The sequence below is a fragment of the Peromyscus eremicus genome, chromosome 3 (assembly GCF_949786415.1).
Source record: "Peromyscus eremicus chromosome 3, PerEre_H2_v1, whole genome shotgun sequence".
NCBI classification, from domain to species: Eukaryota; Metazoa; Chordata; class Mammalia; order Rodentia; family Cricetidae; genus Peromyscus; species Peromyscus eremicus.
Genome location: NC_081418.1, coordinates 140,968,460 through 140,993,577, shown reverse-complemented (window position 1 = coordinate 140,993,577; position 25,118 = coordinate 140,968,460). Strand labels below are relative to the sequence as shown.

Sequence of the window (25,118 nt, the reverse complement as noted above, 5' to 3'; positions counted from 1 at the left end):
AATCATTGATTGGAGTCCTTATGGCTCCCCTTGAGGACTATGTTCTCAATTATAGTAGGTAGAATAATGGTCCAATTCACCTAAAACTATAAAAGTTGTCTTTTCTTTTAGAGACCCTGTTGAGTGGCATGAAGTTAGAATGTCAAACTCTCTATTACAGTTTGTTAATTCTATTCAGACTAATTTGTGGAAACTAAGTGCCTTTTACTCACTTAAAGCATGGAATGGAAAGTCAAACTTTAATAATGACAAATTTCATTTGTCCTCTAATTTAAATCAAATTCACACCTTTATGGCTTATGTTCCATTACCTTTTCTGTTGCTGAAAGGACCTGTGCAATGGCACCCTAATAGTTATATCATCACTTGTATACAATGTATTCTTCATCCTGTGCCAATACTAGTATGTCCTTTGATGTTTTGAAAGTTTATATATTCTCAAAGGGAGACCAGCAGTCTAGATTTGAGTGAAGTTGTCAAGACAATGGCAAGACTCACCTGTGATAATGTTAGTACAGAAGCTTGATGAAAACATATTAAGAAGATGATGGAGGCTGGGATTGATAATTGCTACTGTCTTTGGAATCATCGCATTAATCTGACTCTTACCATATCTGGAGTTGCTCTTCATGTAGAAGTTCAAACTGCTGAATTTGTTAACAATTGATATATACAATCTCATGAACTTTAGATTCAACAAATTAAAGTAGATAGGTAAACAGTAGATGAAACATCTTAGTTGAGACAAGCTCTAACAATCATTGGAGATCAGTTAGATAGCTCCTGGACTAAAGGTGTGTAGTAGCCAGACCACAGCTAGAAGTGGGTTTTTCTAGTAAATAATACAATTTCAGGGTTCACAGTGTGATCAAATATCCTGCAACACTGGACTGAGAAGTTCCTATTAGTTTAGCAAAACAGACTTCTCTGAATATATGAGAAATTTATCCACAGAGAATTAACTAAAGGATAAACACCATCCTGAATGTGAGTGACGGTATAGGCTTGGAGTCTTAATGGAATGAAAAAACTGAAATAGCTCATGGGAAGAACTATACTCTATCAGCTGCTGGCTGCTAGGATCTGAACTGTTATGGGTCATTCAGAGATTACCCAACCTGACAATAAAAAAGATTTTGATAAGATAGGACTTTTATACTGGCTAGGACACTAAATGTTACAGCTCTGAGGGGGAAAGACTTCCCCAATGGAGGTATTTAAGCTCTGCGGGGGAAGGTTTCTCCTGTGGAAGTATTGCAGCTCTGAAGGGAAATGCACTCTGGCAGTTGGGATCCAAGGAATTCAACCATGTCACACCACACAACAAACCTCGTAAGACATGAGAGGATGGCTGCCAGTAGGGAACGGGGCAGGATACAGACTTTATAGAGGGGCAGAGTTTTATAGATTAGAGATTTCCTAGAGAGGATTGGTGGGATTTCAAGCCAAGCCCAGTGACTGATGGGATTTTGAGCTAAGGGACTGATAGGATTTTGAGCTCAAGGATTGGTGGGTTTCGTTGAGTTTTTAAAACCAGAAATGAACTCAGACCTTTTACCATAAAAGGACCAAAGGAGAAACTTCTAATTCTTTAGGTAAGGCCTTGGCTATTGTTAGTCCAAGGATTTTAAAGCCAAATCCACAAAGTTTCAAATTTTGGTGGTTGAATTAATTCATATCTGGACTGGGTCAGACAAAGCTTAATTTTTGTAACGGATGTCTGATAGGTACCTCAATTATCCTGAATAAGGAAGCATTTCATACAAAAGCTGAGCTAGCAGTTAGCCTGTCAGTCTTGTGACCCACTATCTTGTAAGAATAGCTGAGTCAGTAAAAGATTTCACAACAATCAGTTTTTAAGAATAGCCCTACTGCATCAAGAAACAGTCCATCTTGGGCAAGTTAGTTGACAGAGTTCACTCAAGATAGGAGCAACTTCCTCATGACTTACAAGCTAAAAACAATTTTTGTGTTTACAAGTCTTTCCAGCACAATAAATTACGCTCTGAGCATAATGGGTAAACATCACAGAACTGTTTGTTTTTTATACCATATCCCTCCACCACAAAGAACTAAAGCCCGTGCCAAAACAAATGATAACAAATTCTCATCTTACATTGTTTTCTTGGATGTGTCAGTCACAGCTATAGAAAGTCAATACAGAGTTAGTACTGAGAAGAAGACTGTTGCTGTGATGACCTAAGAGAGTATTTCAGGAGCGTTTCTGATGGAGTTATAGGGGAATTTGGAAACTATCAATGCAGGGTAATGAAACTCTACAATGCTGTAAGAAGAGCTCAATAGGAGAATCAGCAGAAACTCAAGAGCAGAATTTCAGTAGAAACGTAGAACACTGAGATGGCTGTTAATGTTTCACTGAAGCAAAGAACTTACTTTCAATTTGTTCATAGTCTGAAATTTTGTGAGAGACTAACTTCAAAGATAACAGATTAATTGATATGGTGGAATTTCAAGGTGATCCAGCATTCAGTCCATGCATGGGTATTGATTCTTTATTTTAACTCTGTTTATAGTGAGAATTTGAGCAAAAGTCAGAATGAAAACGTTTGAAAAACTCACAAATCTGAGTAACATTGTTATAAGAAAGCATAATTTCTGGAGATATTGCTTGCCTTAAAAACAAACCAAATGCTTTACATATGGACTGTAAGAGAAATAGCGTAAGAACACTTCAGGGAATGCCTGGGCCTCAACCACCGCAGTACAGAGCATGGAGACATAAAATCATATGGAATATTTTCCCTTAAGTGAGTAATGCCAGTGTATTATGCTTCAAATGATCCCCTAAGAAGGTATTTCTCAGATTCAGCTTGCCAAGCAAACAACTGTTTCACAGATGTGGTCTCATGGTTCCAGGGGCCTTTACTTGAAAGCTAAACTAGCATCATGTATGTGCTGCTGGTTTTGTAGACATGCAGAATGCAAGGTTACAGGATCACAGAGACTTATACCCAGACTTCACAGGAAGCCCTAGGAAGCCAGACAGTGTAGTTGGTGTCAGAACCCCTTTCAGCTGTCCTGAGAGGGTGATAATCCAAAGAAAACTAGGAAATGATGAATGCTAGGAACTTGGGATTTCTGCCAAAGAAAGCTGTAGACCATGTGAGAAAAATCAGTTATAAAAGAGGACATCTCTGTATGTGTGTATGAGGTTGGAGGCATGAAGGCAAAATCAACTACATTCTAAAGAAAGGGCTACTCAGGCATCTAAGATCCTCCAGCAGGCCTTTGCTCACACAAGTTGAACAACCATCCTTACACTAAGTTGTCTTCACTAGAGGCAAGAAAAGCAGGTGAGAAGCCATGTTTTAGTAAATTAATAAAAATACGCTGTGGTGATATTTTATTTGTGCAACCCAATAAAGTTTATCTGATGATCAGAGGAAAAAGTCAACCACTATGTTATACATAGTAGTCAGGTAATGGTAGCACATGCCTTTAATCCTATCACTGGGGAGGCAGGGATCTGTCTGGATCTCTGTGAGTTCAAGGCCATGCTGGAGAACAGAGCCAGGCATGCCTTTAATCCTAGCACTAGTCATAGAGGTCTGGATGTCTGTACAGACAGACAGGAGTGACAGAGCTAGACAGGAAGAGGAAATGATGTAGCTGGGCAGAGAGAGGAAATGAGTTAGCAGAACAGAAAGGAATACAGGCATGGGTATATAGGAAGTAGATCCCTTTAGAAGCTCCAGAGTTGGTGAGGTGAGGTAAGCTGTGTATTTTCCTATTCCTCTGATCTCTCAGGCTTTAACTCCAATTTCTGGCTTAGTGTTTTTTTTTTTTTATTAATAAGGCATTTAGCAATTCATCTACAACACACTGAACACATTTACAAAATACAGGTGTCAGAGATGCAGGCAGTCACTGAAAAGAATGACTAAAAAGCTAAGAATCAACAAAATGCTCATGTTACTTCTTTCCCAACAACACACAGCTCATCTGAGAAAGAAACGCTTGCTACATGTTGGAGCTAAAAGTAATTACATGGCAATTCTGACTTGAAACCTACTACCAGGTCTGATTTTATAAAAACGACTTCTATACAGTTCCATGGCATCCCTGGCCCTAACCTGCACTGTAACCTACTACTGAAACTTTATCAGCCTAGTGGACAAGGGTCTGCCATTACTATTCCTCCCTCCTTTTCACAGTATAGGGTAGAGGGAAGAGAGGGTACTCTACCTAACAGAAAACAGCATGAAATGTAGCACTGGAGGTTTACTTGGAGCTCAGTGTCTGGCTCACTAACATGAGACCACTATACCCAGGCAAGATCTTTTAAAAGGAACTTTAGGCTAGCATGCTCTTTCCAATGGATTAGACTCAATTGTTGCCTACATTATTTCCAGGTTTGGGGAGTATTAACCCTTAGACTATACAGGTTCCTAAAACTCTGGGACTCAGAGTCAACCAAGGTTAGCATCAGCCTCATAGACTAAGAGATTGCTTTCATTATCACTCTTTCAGTCTTGTTCGGCATAGTTTTTTAACAAGATTCTGCTGAAGGCAGGATATAGCACTAGGCAAAATATTTTGAATTGGCACTCATAGTCAGGATCATCAAACCTGAGACAGGGCAGATGTTAAAACCACTCACTGAGAACTAAAATCTGTGTTTGAGCTCTTAGGGCCATCTGAGTGTCAGACAGAGTCACACAGCCCCACTCTGTGAACATTAATTCCAGCCATTTGAACCAGGGATGGTTGCAGTCCCTCACTAGTGTGAGGGTTGTTTATTCAGGAAGTAACACAGAATTGTGGCCCTGTAGCTATAGCGATAGTATAGCAACCCAGAGGTAGCTGTTTCCAGGTGATTGTTTCCAGAGTAGAGGAGAATTTTGCAATGCTGAATTACAGGTTTCTAGTGACTGTGGATGAAGACTGTGGACCCACCGCAGCTCCAGGGTGTGGCAAAGACAGACTATCTGGTACACTGAAACACCTCCCTGTCCTTGCCCAAGGATGAATTAGTGCAAACCTAGATTTGAAAAGCTTGCTACTGCTGCAGTTAGTGACAATGCAGTAGTAATCCCTGTAATCTGGATTTAGAACACCATCTAGTGTTGACATACTAGAAGTGACTGGAGACACAGAAAGGAGTCCCTGGCTTGAATTTCTTAAAATGTGGTCTTGAAGAAAACCAGATCATGAAGATGATACCAGGAGAAATCCTTACACAAAAAACTTGATCATCAAGCACAACAATAAAACCCTGTACAGTTAACACTTTTAAGATTCTTTCATTAGCTTTTCATTGTCCTAAGTTGAGTCTAATTGTGGATTCATACTGAGGTTCTGTGTATATTCAAGTTTTCTACACAACTCTCTTCTGGATTGGAGTTATAGGTGGTTGTGAGCCATCCAGTGTGGTTGCTGGGAACTTAACTCTGGTAAGAGCGACAGTCTATGAATTCATAGTCTTTCAGAAGTTACAATTTTCTAAACTGGCTAGTTCTGAAAATCAAAACTCCCAAATAAAAATTGGTATACAAGTATAAGTTGATTAAGTATCTGTTAATATGAGAAAATTTAAAATATAATATAAAGTAAATGTATATAGTTAAAATATAAAGTACCCTTTCATTATTTAAGTAACATCTATGTATGCTTGTAATATCCTGACACTTTGACCTAGTTTCACACCAAGCAGAGATTTTATTTATTGAAGTCTTTTCAACCTTTCAGTTAGTCTGATAAAGTCAGTTTCTAACTTAAGATATCTCTTTTTTTTTACAAAGTAACTTTGGAAAATTTGAGGGGGCTCTGGGAATCCCAAAAGATTTTGTCCTCTCTCCATATCAAAAAGGAGATAATTAAGCTAAGATTATTGGATGTGCTGAACTTTCACAGGAAACAAGAAATAATATTACACATTTATTGAGTTGCATACATAGACTGATTAATAAGTGTTCAAAGAATTTATGAAATTCCTAAAAGTCTAAAATATCTGTGTATAATGCTATTATTTAATATTTTAACTGTTAATAAACACTCAAAGACAGTTGGGAAAATAGATAAATACTAAATCATATCAGAAAGACTCAAATTAACTACATCTTAAAATCCATCATGTGCCATTTTTTGTGAAATCTACACATATTTAGATAAAATGTTAGAGGCAGTAAGGTATAGTGACAGACATTTAAATCTCAGAAACTGGGAGGTAGAGGCAAACTGTGAGTTTGGTACCAGCCTAGTCTATCTAGTAAATTCTAACCCACAAGGTGTGTGTATATATACATATATATGTATATATATATATGCATATATATCTATATATATAGATATATATAGATATATATGCATATATGTCTGTGTGTGAGTGTGTGTGTGTGTGTGTGTGTGTGTGTGTGTGTGTGTGTGTGTGTCTATACAGAGAGAAAGGGGGAGGGGGAGAGAAAGAGACAGCAAGAGAGCACTAACTGCCGGGCAGTGGTGGCGCACGCCTTTAATCCCAGCACTCGGGAGGCAGAGCCAGGTGGATCTCTGTGAGTTCGAGGCCAGCCTGGGCTACCAAGTGAGTTCCAGGAAAAGGCGCAAAGCTACACAGAGAAACCCTGTCTCGAAAAACCAAAAAAAAAAAAAAAAAGAGAGAGCACTAACTAAGCTAAATCAAACAAAGAAAGAACCAAGAAGAAATGTTGGAAGCCTATGAACAGTCAGAAGTGAGAATCAGGGAGAAGATTCTTAAGAGAATCATCTTGTAACCACATTCATGTCTGAAACCTGGTTCAATTATAGAAATTGTTAGGATCGTTGTTTTGCATGCTATTTATTCCTTATTTCTTTAAAATTATAAGAGTATTAATAATAAATATTATGAAAAAACTTACATAAATTTTCTTTTTCCTGTAGAATGCAGAGTTACCTAAGGGAAGCCCTTGTCTTTCACATGGCCTGTGGGTAAAGTGGGTAGAGAAGCTTGCCAAAAGCACCTGTGAAAAAGAGCCATGGATGCTCTGATTCTGTATCCACAGCTCTCATACATATTACCCTCCATCCTCCAGGAAAAGAGACAACACAAGAAGAAATTGCATGCTGGCTTTTTATTGTGAAGCTGAAGATACAGTTATGCTTCCAGTGGTATACTTTCTTGTACTTATTTGTGTATGAATGATATGCGGTCTTAGTGAGTAGCGTAGGCTGGTCTTGAATTCAGTCTCTTGAGTGTTGTGGTGACAAAGGAACAGCACCATGCACAGCTCCAGTGACATAACTTTTGAATGATATTTTCTCATTTCCTGTATACAAAAAAAAAGCCAAACTGAGAAAGACCATAGGTATGAATTGTTATAGCAGAAGGTGTCTGATTCTTGCTGCATTCACTAACAAGAACAGCTGGGAGCCTGACTACGGCTTTTCCTTTCCTTCCCTCCTCTTCTTTCTTAATAGTGTTTTGTTCATTCTTGTTAGGCACCTAGCACATTATGTTCTTTAAGCTGTAGCTTATACTGTGAGAAAATGAAGGTTATCCTTAGTCAATTTGTCTTTTAGCAGTTAATGAAAATGAAAAGTGACATATTTACAAAGTGATCATTGTTAAATACAAAAGTGACATTGAAAGGCACACAACCATCTATGAACAGGGTTTGTCAAATTATGGCATGGTTGCATAATGGATGCTGTACAATTAGGAAAATAGTGAAGACGAAAAAGAAAGCAAGAGATTGAGAAGAATAAAAACAAAGAATTGGAGAAAAAAAGAAGAAAGTTGGGAAGGGAGAAAAAATGAAGGAAGAGAAAATACAGATAAGAGTTTTAAAGCTCAAAGAAACTTCACAATTAGCCAATGGACCTTTGGTGCAGAAAATGAAATTTGTATTGAAGTATTTCTACTTGCTTTTGATATATACTATTTCTGATTTTTTCCAATTCTAGCCAGTTTGCCAACTGTTAATTGCCAACTATTATAGTCTGATGGGTCATTAGGCATATTTTAAGGGACCCCAGGGTAGGTGGAATCCTGTAGATTAGTAGTAAACAAAGAAGTGAGCGTGCATGCTTGATAAGCTTAATTTAAGACCCTTAAGTATTAATATGACTTAAATACTCACAGAAGGCCCTGGCTTCTAGGAAAATAAAGTATTCATTTTTTCGAAGCATCTCTATTGAGTGACTAACATATGCTGGTACCCTGTTGGACAGTGTTCTTACTTGAGTCCGCTGTTGGACATTGTTCCTACTTCAGTCCACTGTTGGACATATAGCTACTGAAGAGAAAAATTTTGAAAAATATTAAAAACAGAAAGGACCAGACAAGAGGATGAGATAATTTAAATATGAGAAAAACTGAGCAGGTAATCTAATATTTAGGGTAAAAAGACTACACTGAGGAGCGGAGATGGACCTCAGAAACATGTCCCTCCTCTCTGGCTTTTCCCATGTAATCAACACATTTTCAGCCATAAGGCGCAAAAGGCAGGAGGGAGAGCATGTGGACAGTCTATGGGCCAGGTCTTAAACAGCCTGCAGGGAGCCTCCGCAGTTCCAGGGGAGGGGCTGCAGATGGCAGGCTTTCTCGGGGTGAGGTCTGGAATGGGAGAAGTGCAACTAGAGCTGAGCCTCCCAACAAATATGTATTCATTTCACCTAGAAAATGACTTTTATATGTAAAGAGAATTGGTAGAAAAGGCAGCTTTAAAGGTTTGGAAACCACAAGTACATACAAAGTTTCCATCTTAGAGAATGAGGTATAACAGAGGGGTTGAGTTACTTATATTTCCAAAGCAAGGTCCTTAATTTGTAATTAGACATTTCAGATTCAAGTACAATACACTAGTAAATTGTTTTACTAAAATATGTTAACAAGTTGATGTTATAATTTGAAGAGCTAGCTGGCCCTATTTCTGTGATAGATGGCATCACAAACATTCTGGCCTCATTAGAGGAAATAAGCAGCTTGTTTATTTGTTTCTTTTTCAAACCCAGAGTCATCAGGGAGTAGCTTCACTCTGCTCTGTTTATTAAATTGGATTTTTTTTTTTTTAAAAAAAAAGAGTTTTAAAGCTAAATTAACCGATGTGGTTGTTTTTTTTTAAGAAATAGATTGTTTGAAATGGGTGGGAAAAGGTTTTCTACATATAATTTATAAGGGAAAACTGATGTTTGAATATTTCCAAGATGGTATCAAAAAAGTTAACCCAAATAGAGTTTTCAGTGAGGAATATGGAGAAATATAAAAAAATAAGATTTTTTAAATTTAGTTGTTGTTGTTTTTGCTGTTAGATTACTATTTTATTTTATTTTTAGTTTGAGGATGGTTCAATGAACCAAGTAAGCATTTGAAAGTCTAGAAGGTATGTAGAAAGGTAGATTTGAGTGTCACTTAACAGGGACATTAAACTGAGTACTCTTGTGTGAAACTAAGGATTGTGAAGTGGAAGCGTCGAATGGGAAGTTCTTGAAGCCAAGGAAGAAAGCAGAGATCTCAGAGGAGGCAGAGGACCCCAAACCAATGCAGGTAAGAGAAATGAAATTACTGGAGAAAAGAGCACATGGAAACAAAGCTCCAGAAATATCAAAATTATTTGAAAGAACTTTTAAAAAGCAAATAAAAATGCTTAGAAATATTTTCTGTGGCCATGTAGTTTCACATGTTCCCAATTAATTTTGTGGCTCTGTACATGGGGAAAGTGTAGGAATGAAGGTGTTTGCTGCATGAATAAAGCATCATTCTAAGGGACACCGAACTTAGGTTACTCAGGTAGCTGGCCTTGAGTCTTTGCCATTTGACCTATTGGAAGGATAGTGGTGCTTCCAAGGTTGAAATTGATGGAGTTGTGTAGGATTACCTCTTATTGCGGTGGTCTGTGTCAGTAGTCAGGACAAGGAGTAGTCAGATACTGGGGTGGTCTGTGTCTGGTTGCCTAGATCTGGCCGAGGAGGACGAGGTTGTGTCTGATTTCCTTGGTCAGGGCGAGGAGGACGAGGTTGTGTCTGATTTCCTTGGTCAGGGCGAGGAGGACGAGGCTGTGTCTGATTTCCTTGGTCAGGGTGAGGAGGACGAGGCTGTGTCTGGTTACCTTGGTCAGGGCGAGGAGGACGAGGCTGTGTCTGATTTCCTTGGTCAGGGCGAGGAGGACGAGGCTGTGTCTGGTTACCTTGGTCTGGCCGGGGAGGACGAGGCTGTGTCTGGTTACCTTGCTCAGGGCGAGGAGGACGAGGCTGTGTCTGGTTACCTTGGTCTGGCCGGGGAGGACGAGGCTGTGTCTGGTTACCTTGCTCAGGGCGAGGAGGACGAGGCTCTGTCTGGTTACCTTGGTCTGGCCGGGGAGGACGAGGCTGTGTCTGGTTACCTTGCTCAGGGCGAGGAGGACGAGGCTCTGTCTGGTTACCTTGGTCTGGCCGGGGAGGACGAGGCTGTGTCTGGTTGCCTAAGTCAGGGCGAGGAGGACGAGGCTGTGTCTGGTTACCTTGCTCAGGGCGAGGAGGACGAGGCTGTGTCTCATTGCCTAGGTCAGGGCGAGGAGGACGAGGCTGTGTCTGGTTGCCTTCACCGTGGGGTGGTTTGTGCTGGTGGTGGGGAGGTAGACGGTGAGAATGTGAGTGGCTGCCTCCACCATGAGGTGGTCTTGGGTGAGGCGTTTCCTCTTGGCTTTCACTGCTAGCAGAGGGTCCAAGTGGGTGTCCTCCAGGAAATGGTCTCAGAAATATGTACTCATCTTGATCCTTAGTCTCTGTGTAAATATGGTATAGAATATATGAAACTTGTGGTAGAAGACTTCCCTTTGTATTTCTCTGACCTCATCACACATTGCCTGTCCAGAACTCTTTCTCAGTAGCCAAATACTATCATATATACTTCCTGGTCTTGGATAGTCTTCTATATGCTGAAGATATGGTAGAATTCGTATCTAACTACTGATACAAGTCATTTCCCTTAAATTTATTCAAAAAATGAGATGTTATATGCATTACAATTCCACAAAACAAAGTGGGATGGTTATAACAGACGTCCTATGACATCCTGTCTCACTACATGAACCATGCATTGAAAGGAAAGCTAGTTATTCAAGGATCTAAATATGTACAGAAATACAAAGGGAACAGAGAAAGACAAAGAAATTTTCCTCAACAGATTTTCTGAATATTCACACTAGGTATGTTCCATATTATCAGGAATGCAGTTGGTTAGAGAAAGGGCACATGAAAATGAATTTCTGTTCATTTTTAAAAAATAAAACTATGTAATTCTTAAGGGGAATATTGAGGAAGAATGAAGCAGCTTAACGAGTCTTAGTAACATGAAAGAGTACAAATAAGTACACTTTGCATTTGGGAGCCATCTCTTGGCAGTCATTTCTCCTTCGGGGAAGAGGCGAGCTGTTATTCAAATTGATGGCTCTCAAAAGTAGGGATAACAAAGATTTGTCTAAATTATTAAAAATTAACATTCATTCATTGCTAAAATATTTAAGTTATTATAATGTGATTTTGGAGAACTTGAAAAACTCCTAAGAAGAGGACAATGGAAGACAAACTTAACTTTATATGAGTAGGAAGGAAGTACCATCACAGTTGACTTCTATGAAATAATATGCATTTTATCACTAATTTCATTGAAATAATATACTGGATTTCTCAAGAAAATGAAATAGGAAAACTTAGGCATCGATTTTTTAAACTCAAAAACATCTGATAAGGAGATTCAACTTCCATTCATCACTTCTACTATCTGTAGGATCTTGTCAGCCACACTCTGAAATGTTCTCAAAAGGGGGCAAGATACAGAAGAATGGCAGTGTGGTGGACAGAATGACTCACCACCATCTGCCTAAACATAGAGCATACCTTTTTGTCCTCCTAGAATCCCTCCAAACTTACTGCTAGTATTTGATAAGTTTATTTCAAGTCCAAGTTTTGCTATATCATTACCCATTTTCTTCATCATTTCCTTTCCTTATTTTAGTAAGCTTTCCCAGAAAGAAAATAAAATAATAAACAGCTATACCATCTCACGTGTGCTACTGCAGCACCTCGAAGTTCTGAATGGGAGTTTGAGTAAAAGCAGTAAAGCCCCCTGCTCGGCAAAGAGCTACAGGCAATGAACCGCTGCTGAGAAAGGGAGAGTCAGTTTTCTCCAAGGTGAATGCCCTGATAAGTTATCCAATGGTCAGCCTTAAACCCATCTACATGCTTGCAGCACTGAATAGACTTAGTTTTGTGTGTGTGTACAACAATAATTAAGAAGTGGTGAATTTAAGAAAGAGTAGGGGAGAAACATGGGAGGAGTTGGAGGAAGGAGGACAGGAGTGGAGACAATGTAAATAGAGTACTCATGTATGAAATCCCACCCCCCAATTTTTTAACAAAACGTGCAATTTGGGCCTTAACATGTTTATTTTTATGTATAAAGGCTCAAGCTTACTATTTGATTCTCTGTCAGTTTTCATGTATGCTTATCCCCTCCATCTTTCTGAACCCAGTCTATCACTGTATAAGAGTATGTATAATATTTTGACTATAATATTGGTGCCCTCCATTACACTCCCTCTTTCTTACATACAAAAATCCACTCCCAACCTGTTTTCTTATACCTTCACTTGAGCTCTGAGCTGAGCTCAGTGCCAGCAAGGCCCCCGTCAGCAGGACCACCAGCATCCTGGAAGAAGCTCTGGAATTGCTATCAGGTCTGTGTTGGAGAGAACGAAACAGGGGCAGTTCTCCTTATATGGAAGAGCAGAACAATGGTACTTTTGAGTTCTCTATAGGGTGACCTCACTACTGGCAAACAGGATGCCTTACATCCCTGACTTCTTTGGGACTTGACCCATAAAGTAGAATGGGAAGGAAGGCTGCCATTGTTTTATTTATAAAAGGTATGATGTGTGCCATGAATAACATTGTTGAAGGAGTATTGGGTGAGATCCCAGAACATGTATTCAAACTAAAGTCATGACATAATTTGAACTTCAGTCTGTTTAATGAGACTGAGTCTGTTCTTCAAGTGTGTGTTGTTGTGGGGAAGGGATATTAGCCAACAGTATTCTCATATCACAAAAAGAAGATAGTAGATACTTCTGATATTCTTTATAGCCCAAATTCCATCAGTCATAATGTGTGTGTCCAGTGTATATGATATTTAGCCATAATGTTAGTTAATACAGCAGTCATTTCAGCTCAGATTGAAATTCATTAGGACATCACACTTGAACACATGGTAAATGAAGGTGGGCACCCATTCTTCAAGATTATCTTTGATATCCAGGCTCTATCCCTGAATAGTGAAGCCTTATGGTGCTACAGAGCATTGGCAATATACAGTATTTCAACTTGTTAATATCTATGGGGCTTTTGGTGCCTGAAATAGCTACAGAAACTACCACTTGGTTTCCATGGCAGTCTATTTTTCCTTTACAAATGGCATTATTTCACATTTCTGATATTACAGTGTCCTCCCCTTTATGAGACCATGCTCTACATTTTATTTTGATCCTATTTTTTCTAGGAAATGATTTAAATAAGCGCCACTTATACTGTTCTCAATTATACAGATGAACAAGATAGTCTGTTACCTTTTTTAAAGTCCAACTTGCATTGAGTAGATGCTCTGATTTGGAGTAATATTCCGTGATATGGTCTCAAATTGGCCTGAGGTGAGGAATTCTCTCAGAAATGTATTCCCATCCTCCTTGTGAGACTGACTCATTAACATTCTATGTTCTGACTCTTTCTGTGGTTATTATTTGATTCCTAGCATTTTTAGGATGTGCATCCTTTAGAGATTCCTTTATTTTTTTTTTTTTTTTTTTTTTTTTTTTTTTTTTTTTTTTTTTTTTTTTTTTTTTTTTGGTTTTTCGAGACAGGGTTTCTCTGTGTAGCTTTGCGCCTTTCCTGGAACTCACTTGGTAGTCCAGGCTGGCCTCGAACTCACAGAGATCCGCCTGGCTCTGCCTCCCGAGTGCTGGGATTAAAGGCGTGCGCCACCACCGCCCGGCTATTTTTATTTTATTTATTTTTTTTTTTTTTTGGTAGAGATTCCTTTAATCAGATGTTTTCCTACTTATTATCTCACTAATATAGGCCTGGCACTGAGCTCCACAGCAAATTACAATGCTGCATTTCAGCCTTGTTTTTGCAAGCATTGAAATCCTCGTCTCAACTCTTTTTCCCAGCATGCTGAGGGGCAGTGGAAGCAGTCTCTCAACATCCAGATATTGTAATTTCATCAGGTCACATAACAGTTACTGGTATACAGATGTGTTCAGAAATTGTTTTCATCCAAGTAAGATTGGTTCTTGATTTTCAGTCACAGATTTTGTTTTAATTCCTTCATCATCCTTCAAGAAGTTGTTGTTGTTGATATGGCTTAGAATTGGGGAAAGATTCATGTGATTCTTTATTTGCAAACTATCAGACTGTCAGCAATTTAGCTGATATGCTAAGGAATAGAAAGAAAGAAACTTTCAAAGCTTATAAACCAATGCTTCTATCCCTATCATTCCAAAGAAGCATTGGAAAGGTCCTCACCAGACACTCAATATATGATGAAGCTGTGATCTTTCACTTTCATAACTCCAAAATGCAACAAACAAATGTTTATTATTTATAAAGCAGTCTGGCTGCCCTTCTTATTTAACTGAAGATGAGCCAGGCAAGAAATGTTGCTAAGAAGTAGGATGTAACAACTCTAGTACTTGTCAACATAAACATGGTTTTCACAAGAGGTAGCGGTTAGAAGGGTTTGGGAGCAAATGTGAGAAGCTTATAGTACTAGAACTAACACATGAAAGTCAGTTGCAGTGTTTTATCTAAACAATACTCTGTTTAGGGACTAATCATTGGAAAAAAGAAACTGCCATAAATGCTAAGTTACTAAGTGCTATCTATGTAACAATGTGCATTTTCAAGCAAAAAGGTGTAGCAGTTGCCCAAGGCTCTTTAGCAGAAAGAAATTTCCAGCTCTCAAAGAAAATCTGTGAATACACATGGAAGCCCATCACTAATCACTTGAGCAAAATCTCTCTCTTAAGGTCATCTGTCTATTGCTGTGGGATAATGCCCTTGTACACTGGTTTAATAAAACACTGATTGGCCAGTAGCCAGGCAGGAAGTATAGGCAGAGTGAGCAGATGAGGAGAATTCTGTGAAGAGGAAGGGTTGAGTCAGGAGTCGCCAGCCAAACACAGAGGAAGCAAGATGACATGGTAGAACTGAGAAAAAGTATCAAGCCATGTGACTAAACAAAATAAGAATTATGGGTTAATTTAAGTGTAAGAGCTAGTCGGGAATAAGCCTGGGCAAATGGCAAAGCAGTTATAATTAATATTAAGCCTCTGAATAATTATTTTATAAGTGGACAACGAGACTGCAGGTGCCTGGTGGGACCAGAGAAACTTTCCGGCTACAGTCTATCTGATTTTTATGTAGATTTATAGACTATTAGAGAGTGATATCAGGATTTCAGATGTCATTTAAAAGAAGTTTTGATTGTGTTCCTCCCTAAGAACTTATAGAAGAAGAATAAAAAAATTCATAATGCACCTGACATCTTAAAACTCTAGTTATCTAAGACTCTAATCACTTCTTTAGAGAGAAAAGGAATGACACATTATTCTCTACCTCTAAACTTCTGAAGGTAAAACTGCTTCAAGGCTTGAGAGACTACTCATGAAGAATTAAATAAGTGAATATAATATACAAATACATTATCTAATAGACATCTTTTTTATTGATCTTCTTACTTACTAGAAATTCACATCTGAAATTAGAGGAAAAAGAGCATCAAAGACCTGGGCATAGTGGTACAATGTCTATAATCCCAGAACTCAACAAGTGAAGGCAGAAGGATCATAAGGATCATACTACATAGCAAGTTCAAGGCCAGCCTGAAAACAAAACAAAACAAAACCAGCCTAAAAGATCCTTTCTGAAAAAGAAAAATAAAAGAAAATGAAGAAGAGGAAAGGTAAGACAAGGAGGGAGAAGAAATCATGAATATGGAAGAACAACAAGAATTATTATTGTTAAAGAACAACACACTACAGCTTGATGTGGAATCACATGTTCTAAATCCCAGCACTTAGGAGGCAAAAGCAGTTTGTCAACCTGGTTTACATAATGAATTCCAGGCCAGTCAGGGACATCAACATCAAAGTAAATGGAGAGAAACTCAAAGCGATTCCACTAAAATCAAGAACAAGACAAGGCTGTCTGCTCTCCCCATACTTATTCAATATAGTACTTGAAGTTCTGGCCAGAGCAATAAGACAACAAAAGGAGATCAAGGGATACAAATTGGAAAGGAAGAAGTCAAGCTTTCACTATTTGCAGATGACATGATAGTATACATAAGTGACCCCAAAAATTTGACCAAGGAACTCATACAGCTTATAAATACCTTCAGGAATGTAGCAAGATACAAGATTAACTCAAAGAAATTAGTAGCCCTCCTATACACAAATGACAAATGGGCTGAGAAAGAAATCAGAGAAACATCACCCTTTACAATAGCCACAAATGATATAAAATACCTTGGGGTAACTCTAACTAAGCAAATGAAGAACCTGTATGAAAAGAACTTTAAGTTCCTGAAAAAAAGAAATTGAAGATGGAAGAAAATGGAAAGATCTCCCATGCTCATGAATAGGGAGGATTAACATATTAAAAATGGCAGTCTTACCAAAAGCAATCCCGATCAAAATCCCAACACAATTCTTCACAGACCTGGGACATCTGGATCAAACTCCTTACCCTAAGGTTCAAAGGTCATCATGCAATTAGGAGGAAAGGTGTGGTGGTATTGTGTTCCCCAAAATATTGTGCATGCTAAACAACTTATCTGGGGTCAGAGAACAGGACAGCCACAATATTAAACATAGAGGATAGGCAGTGGTAGCACATGCCTTTAATCCTAGCATTCCAGAGGCAGAAATCTATATGTTCAAGGATACAGCCAGGCATGGTGACACATGCCTTTAATCCCAAGAAGTGAGCCTTTAATCCCAGGGAGTGATGGCAGATAGCAGAAAGGTATATAAGGTGTGAAGACCAGAAACTAACAGCATTTGGCTGGTTAAGCTTTTAGGATTTAAGCAGCACAGTTCAGCTGAGATTCATTCTGGATGAGGACTGAGAAGCTTCCAGGCTGAGGAAACAAGATCAGCTGAAGAACTGGTGAGGTGAGGTAGCTGTGGCTTGTTCTGTTTCTCTGATCTTCCAGCATTCACCCCAATAATTGGCCTCAGGTTTGTTTTTATTAATAAGACCCTCTAAGATTCATGCTACAGAAAGGTTGTAAGAGCTAAATGGAGTAGATGTCTATAATCGAGCAGCATTTGTTAGAAATGATAGGAAATTTGCATACACAATGTACAGTGGCTATCCCTGCATACATAAGGCCTTGCATATGATCAAGCCACTCAAAATTGCACTATGGATTAGGGAGGGACTTATGAAGTTCTACACTATCTGAGGAGTTATTGATAATTAGTGGCTGCTCTTGTGGAGGCAGATAGTAGGTTTGTTCAGGGATTCAGAATTTGGGCCCTGAGAGGCTACCCATGTAGATATCCCACACCCTTGCACATACCGGCAAAACTAAACAGATTCAGTTGGTACTTTTGAAGACAGGGAGGGCACATGAAGTTAGGAGGAGGAAAAGATGATATTGAGAGGGCAGGGAAGGAATTGGAGGGTTGGGAATGGGGGTGTGGATTTGATCTAAATACATTATATATATATATATATGAATATTAAGTAAAATATTTAAAATATTACTTTAAAATCACATTTAAAAAGCATTAAAAGAATTAGTAAATGCTAATATGCTTACCCAGAAAAAAAATCATTTGAAGATAAACAGGCATGGTTCTCATTATTTGATTGCTTTTGTAGTTTTGAAAGGATCTGGAGCTTCTAATGTCTGAATTATCTTTGTATCAAGAAAAATAGTACATCGAAGCCTGACGGATATACTTATGATTTAAGACACAATTACTATATGTCAATTATTATTTATTAAAATTATTAAGAATATGCTTTTACAACTTGTCTGTTAAAGCTTAGGAAATATTTATACCTTTAAAATATAGCCTGTTATAACTAGTTTGTTTGTTTTCTGGATATCATCCTGTCTCACCTTCTATGTAAATATAAAAAACCCAGAGAGGCAGTGGGGCATAACAAGAAGAATGCAAGTCCTAGAAGTTGCTGATACCTAGACTCTCAATCCCCTTTATAAAAGACTTAGCTGAGGCCTCAGTCCTCCCATATACAAAACTGAGACTTAAAATAATTATTGCTATATTTATAGTAGGGAAAATTGGAAGGTTAAATGATATAAGGTAAGTGGTTAATAGATGCTACCTCCCATGATGAAAGGTGGTAGGGTGGTATGTTGTTGACTGCACCACAGTGTTAGAGTAGATATTAGGCAAGAGTCATATTTAGAATGTATTTGAAACAGAGACCCAACTCGGTTTGATAATTGTGTGTGAACAATAAGATAGTATAAATTGCCTTAACTGAATGAATATTTGGAGGCCTTCAGACTGATTTTCTCCTAGATCAGATCCTATGTATAAGCTGCAAGCCTGTGATCTCACAGTAGGAATGGATATAGATGCATGAGCCTTAAAGAGATGATTGCACCATAAAGAGGTTGTTAGACTGGGACCTAGGAGCATCTGACTGTGACTGTACCATTAAAGAAGAAGATACGTCAGCACACAGAGAGATACCAGGATTACATGATCATGAGAAAAGCCCTGTGTCAAGAGCCAGCAAGGAGGCCACCACCCAGAATCCAAGAAGAGGCATATGGAGAAAACAAATACGTGGCCAGCAATGTGAAGCTTCTGACTTTGGAAACTGTGACATAAATTTCTCTTGTTAATTCCACCCAGTCAGTGTATTTTGTTTTCAGACATAGCAAATTAAAAAGGATGAGAGCAGGAACTGAGATTTGGAAACTGTTAAGTGTATGTTTCTCACACATTCCCTCAAGGCTGCTCTCACCTACACAAACCTGCATGCCCTGCTGCAGGCTGCCTCACTTTGCTTCACCTTTCCTGAAGGTCTCCCCTGTCAGCTCCTCTAGAACTGGCTTCATTTTATTTGGTGAGTTTCTAGGTGATATTTTTTGTTTGTAATACACGAATCTCTTTCACACTCTGCTGACACTGGAGAAGGTTAGAGAAAGGGCACCAGCTAGGTGACATTTGTCAGAATCAGAGACTGTGTTCCAGACTCACTAAGCCAAAGACAAAGTGGACTTCCCCAAGGACTGCAGTTTCCTTAGCTGCTTACTTGATACACTGGTTTCCCTTTATTTATTCCTCTTGCTCCTTCGTTTCTCCCTTTAGTGTCCACCAATGGTTAGCTTCCCATACATGGTGTACAGCAATCAGAGGCAGACATAGGGATTAATATAGGAACCTGCAGAACAAGTACCTACAATTTTTTCTCATAAAACAAATGAGCCCTGAGAAAATTACTTTCATTTTCACTTGAACAGAGAAGGATTGCTGAGTTATATATAATACATTCTCCATTCAAAAGCTATGCATGATAAATTGAGTAAAAGCCATCAGCCTGGTCTTCTTGTAATTGTCGCATTATTCATTGGGACACCCATTGTTTGGGAAGCTTTCTTGTAAATGTTTCTATACACCAGAAAAGGGCAGAATGTGGGACCCTGCAGAGTTCCACAGTTGATAAAAGGACAAATTAAGAATCATAGTCAGATGGTCCTCTCTACTTTACTTCCATACAAATTCTCTTCAGATCTCCACCAGCTCAGCACAAAAACTTATCAATCACAAGGGTCCCAAGCAGGCCTGAAATGAAATAACAGGTACCTGAACTTACTCAATTTGATTCTCCATAATAAGACTAATCAGATAATTCACAGATATAACAAGGAGGGGGAAGAGCAAGAGAATAGAAAGCAAGCGTTGTAGGCAACAATATACTTTAAATAGTTTTCAATGCTCAGCTTTCTGGTTTCTGTAAAATGGAAACAATTGCTTAGAAGAACATCAAGGGTATGGAAACCATGCTGTTTGATAAGGAGATGAATATAGATAGAAGAGTAGATGTTACTGCTGGATGTACTGAGAAGTTGGAACTGAAAGCATTTCACAATATTCAGTGAGGAAAATCCATGCTGAGGCCTAGGATGTGAGAGTGAAAAGATAAGGTTTTCATAGGAAGAATCTCAGTTTCCTTTATGTCAGCAGTATTTGCCAAGCAGGACAGAGAGAACTGTGTTATACACATTCTACTGCAGGAGTCCATAGGAATTTCAGAAATAATATAAGTCGCCCTAGTTTGGGCTAATATCCACAGGCTGAGATGCTTAAATATATTCATGTGCTTTTAACTACTGCCAAAATTATTAATCTAATAAGAAACTATTCTCCTGAGCCCCAGAAATATTTAAAAAGAAGAAAGTCCATCTAAGACAGTGATTTTCAACTTTCCTAATGCTGTGACGCTTTAATACAGTTCCTTATGCTGTGGTGACCCCAACCATAAAATTATTTTTGTTGCTACTGAAATTTTTCTACTTTTATGAATTGCAATGTAAATATCTCTGTTTTCTGATAGTCTTAGGAGATCCTTGTGAAAGGGTCGTTCAGCCACCCAAAGGGGTTACGACCCACAGGCTAAGAACAGCTGATCTAAGAGAATGGTAGAAGAAAGCATTTTGTTATATCAGTAAATGTCATTTGGTTATAAATAATGTGCATCCTTCACATTACTTAAGTGGTGATAATTATGTATTTGGACCTCCCAGGTTCAGTCTGCCTTGTTCTCACACAAAGACCACTGTTATCTTTAAATTCATCTTCCTAAAATATTTCAGGTTAGAAAACCTCAGCTCATCGAAAAGAAGTGAAGATCACAGACTGTTGTTTGACTCCTCCTGGGAACAGAAAATCAAATGCTTGCTCACCACAGACAGAGTACTGTCAACCCACCTAAGAGATGATTACATACAAGTCTATCTTAGTGAACCAATGAGATGACATTTGGGAACCTTGGTTACTCAGAGGCTGCTGTATTACTGAAAATCCTGTCCCAACATGGACGATTACTTATGAAAGCAATAGCCCTGAGTTCCCTAGGAAAACAAAGCCATTGAAAAATCTCCTTTCTCCTGGAAATCATTCACTGTTTTTATAAACTTGGGAATCAACACTGTGAATGCTATCATTTTCTGAACTTCCTGAATCCTGTAAGTTTTGTGAATTTCCTGAGCCTCCCAAATTTTTCAAGCTTCCTAAGTCTTACAAGACTTTTTTCTCCATCCAGAAAGATTATTTAAATTAAACAAAATTAAATTAAATTAAAAGGCAGATCCTGTTGAGGTAGTGGGAAATAATTTCAACACAGGGTGAAACAATGCAAATAAGAACAGAATACATCAGAAACACTTAAAATCCATAAGAAAATGGCACCACATATTAAAGGTTTAAATCAAAGAATTGGCTGGGCAGATTTTAACATTTGGTAAACTTTCTTTCCAGGATTAAAAGGTATAGACAGAGAGCAGATAAAGGAATATTAAAGATTTTGTCAGTATCATATACATATATAAGAAAGATTAAGTGCAGTTTTCTAGCCAGTAAGAAAATACGTTTTAACAGAACTTGAAATAAGAAAGAAGAAATTTGGAGGAATATGCACATGAATGCAATACTGTTTTCATTTCCTCCTAAGTGTCTAACTATACTTCATGGATGACTTTTAAATGTGATTTTACTGTATAGGGTACTAGGTGTACATAGAGAAATATATATTTCACCTTCTTCCTTGAGGAGGTTGGTTCTAAGACCAACTAGAAATTAGATTTTCATGTCTTTTGGGTGAAATGTAAAAATATATGTATATAATAGATGCATATCTCTCCATGTACCTAAGTTACATCTACATCAGTCAGAATGCCTACCATGAAGTATATGAACAACAAATGCTGGTGAAGATGCTTATGGGATTGTAAGTTAGTATGGAATTTCCTCAAAATCTAAATCTAGATCTTGCATTTACCATTTCAGCATACCCCAGAGATACTTGTCTATCCAAGTCAATGCATGCACTATTCTCAGTAGCTAAGACTGAATCTAGGATAGGTATCCATCAATTGATGGACATATGATACATACAAAAAGTGGAGACTTACTGCCCTGTAATGTTTCTATTTTCAGGAAAATAGGTAGAGGTAGAGATCACCAGATTAAGAAAAAACCCTAATAATGACAAATATTACAATCATGCTATCATTCTCAGAATCTGAATTGTAATATCTACATGTATGTCATAAAGCTTGAAGTAGGACAATGAGGGAAAAAAGGGAACAGAAGAAAATAAAAGGGGGAAATGAAAAAAAATCATGATTTTCCTCATGGAATCTAGATTTTACTTCTTTAGATAAGAGCCCTTACACTGTGAATGAAATACATATCTGAAAGACATAAATGGAAGCACTGTTGGAAATATCAAGAGACTGTCTTCATCAGATGCGTAAAAAGCCAGTCAACAGGAATATCAGAGAACTGATTTTTCCTTTGTGGATATCAATACTGACCTTAATGTTTGGGGCACTTTGTATTTGGAATCCTTTGAAAGTGAAGCTGGCAAGATGACTCAAAAGAGTAGTGGCCGATAACCCAAATTTGAGTCCCAGGCCACACATGGGGGGAGGAGTAAATCACCCCTTATAGCTTTTCCTCTGGCCTCCAAATGCAGAATGCCTCCCCTAAAAAACACAAATTTAAATTTAAGGTGGAGTAAACCAGCATTATAATGGGTATCAAATCTCCACACAGACACCAGGGACCACTAAAAGGAAACAACAGAGAGAAGTAGACATACTCATCATTTCCTGACAATGATTTGACCTCCTTTGAAAACAAAGAAGGGTTTCCATTCAGTTTCAGGACCAAATGCAGCACATCTAGATGGCCTTTACATCAGAAGGACTTTTAGAAAATCTAGGATTTCCAGTAAATCTAGGCAACAACCTACTTCCAGCTAATATTTGTGCTTTATGCCAGAACAGAATTGTCTCCATTGAGGAATGAGATGAGAAGGAATTCAGGATAAGGCTTTAGTGGAAATTATCTCCATTTGCCACTCAAGAGTTTCTGAAAATGGCTTAAGAACTCAGCCCCCAACTTATACTGAAACAGGAGTCCTCTTTTGTTAAAGTTTCCAGCTTCTTGGACAAAGCAAGCTCTGGTTTTTGTTTTTTTTCTTTTCCTGGCTCTCAAGCTTGTTCACAACCTGTTGTAGTACATATTCTCTGAGCCTCAAAGACAATCTAATGAATCTCTGTTCATATATATATATATATATATATATATATATATATATATATATATATATATTGCATTGGTTCTGATTCTGTGGAGAGTCATGATTACATCCACCTTCCATACACTGAAGAACACCACTGAAGTATAACTTCCTCCTGTCTGTAACAGAACCCTCACAAATTTTAGAAATTTGTTTTGTAGTGAAAGACCAAGTTTAATTTTCAGCATGAACTCTAGACAACTTTAAAAACTCTTATTTGCCAAAGAATTTTAAAACTTATACTATCAAAGTTGGTTTTTGCCATTTAATAATTTAAATATATTTTAAGAGAATTTCTTTAAAATAGTGAAACATTAGAGATTATTGAGTGTGTTTAAGGAAGTAGAAATATTTAACCATGTACATTTTAAAATTTAGATTAATCATTGAATTTGGTAGTCATTCAATATCTTTGATTAATTGAGATGGCCAACAAGATAATTATCAACATCTATACAAACAACCAGAAGAATAAGGGTGATATTTTTGTAAATATTTCATTGGATACATCAATTCATTAAAAAGCCAAGTTGAATGGTATCAATAGCTTCCTGTTTCCCAATATGGAATTCTTCATTGTGACTATAAAAGGTGAACTGTTAGTAAATTTTGTGAAACAATTGTTCATATTCCTTACTGTTTCTTTATGAAAACCATTATTTGAAAGAGAATCACTTTTGGTTTATTTATTTATTTATTTTTATTTTTCAAGACAGGGTTTCTCTGTGTAGTCCTGGCTGTCCTGGAACTTACTCTGTAGACCAGGCTGGCGTTGAACTCAGAGATACACCTGCCTCTCTCTCCTGATTGCTGGAATTAACTTTTGATTGATTTTAACAATATAAAACATAAGGCTGTGGGTTGATATAATTCTGAATTTTCATGCTTTAAATTTTTTGTTGTAGTTTTTAATCAAGAGGAGTTTTGAGACATGGGAGATGGCTTAATTAATAAAGTACATGCTGCACAAATGTGAAAAATTAAACCTCCTGTTTGAGGGCAAAAACATTGAAAAAAAAGGATTCTGGGGGTAACTGGATCTTAGAAAAGAATAAGTGTTGGAAGTGTGTGGGACAGAGGGGAAGACAGAGCACTACTTGTTCATGGCACTTTTGAATCAGTTTTTCTTTTCCCCGTCTATGCTATTGAAGTGGCCAGCATGGAAAAGGAACCTTTTAACTTTAGCTTCATGAACTTTATTATAATTTCAAAATAATCAAAAGGTAATTGATCAACAGTGGTATCACTGTATGAAAGACAGCACATTATATCACTAGTATGTGAAAATAATCATGATTTTATGTAAATATACTTGTCTATGAAAGCTTAATTTTTCACCCAGCAGAAGTATCTCAGCAAAGATTCACCTGAAATTTATTCCAAACTAAATATTTTCTTTCTTCTCTGGCCTTGCTAAGCATGGAAACAGCTTGGAGGCAATGGGGCATTGTAGATGACCCCAGACTGGCTTCTCACTAGACCACAACTCCCTTGCACCAGGCTTGGCTTGCACTTTCTTCATCACTTCTGCCAAAGGAGAATATGTCAGATAACTCTCAAAACAATAATTATAAAAGTTAATGAGAATACAGTAAATGTTGAGTATATGTTCCCTACTGTACTCAGCCTTGGTCAGTGTGTGTTCATGGACTTTTATTAATGGTTTGAATGAGAAGAACTTGGCCTGATCAGGGCTAGGAGGACAGATTAAGTGAGTTGTCACTTTTGAGATGTATTTGGAAAGTACAGCCAATTGGACGGTCTAGCAGACACTGTCACAGAGACTGAGAAAA

At 37.9% G+C, this 25,118-nt stretch overlaps 1 protein-coding gene across 1 annotated transcript; it reads right to left on the bottom strand.

The window, feature by feature from the left end:
* Nucleotides 1–9,821: 9,821 nt before the first annotated feature.
* On the bottom strand, nt 9,822–12,624 carry LOC131906537 (basic salivary proline-rich protein 4-like). Its single transcript, XM_059257153.1, has 2 exons — nt 12,561–12,624; nt 9,822–10,700 (listed from the first exon to the last, which is right to left on the bottom strand). The coding sequence occupies exons 1-2, from the start codon at nt 12,622–12,624 to the stop codon at nt 9,844–9,846; spliced, it is 921 nt and encodes a 306-aa protein (XP_059113136.1). The 3' UTR covers nt 9,822–9,843.
* Between the last annotated feature and the right edge of the window lie 12,494 nt (nt 12,625–25,118).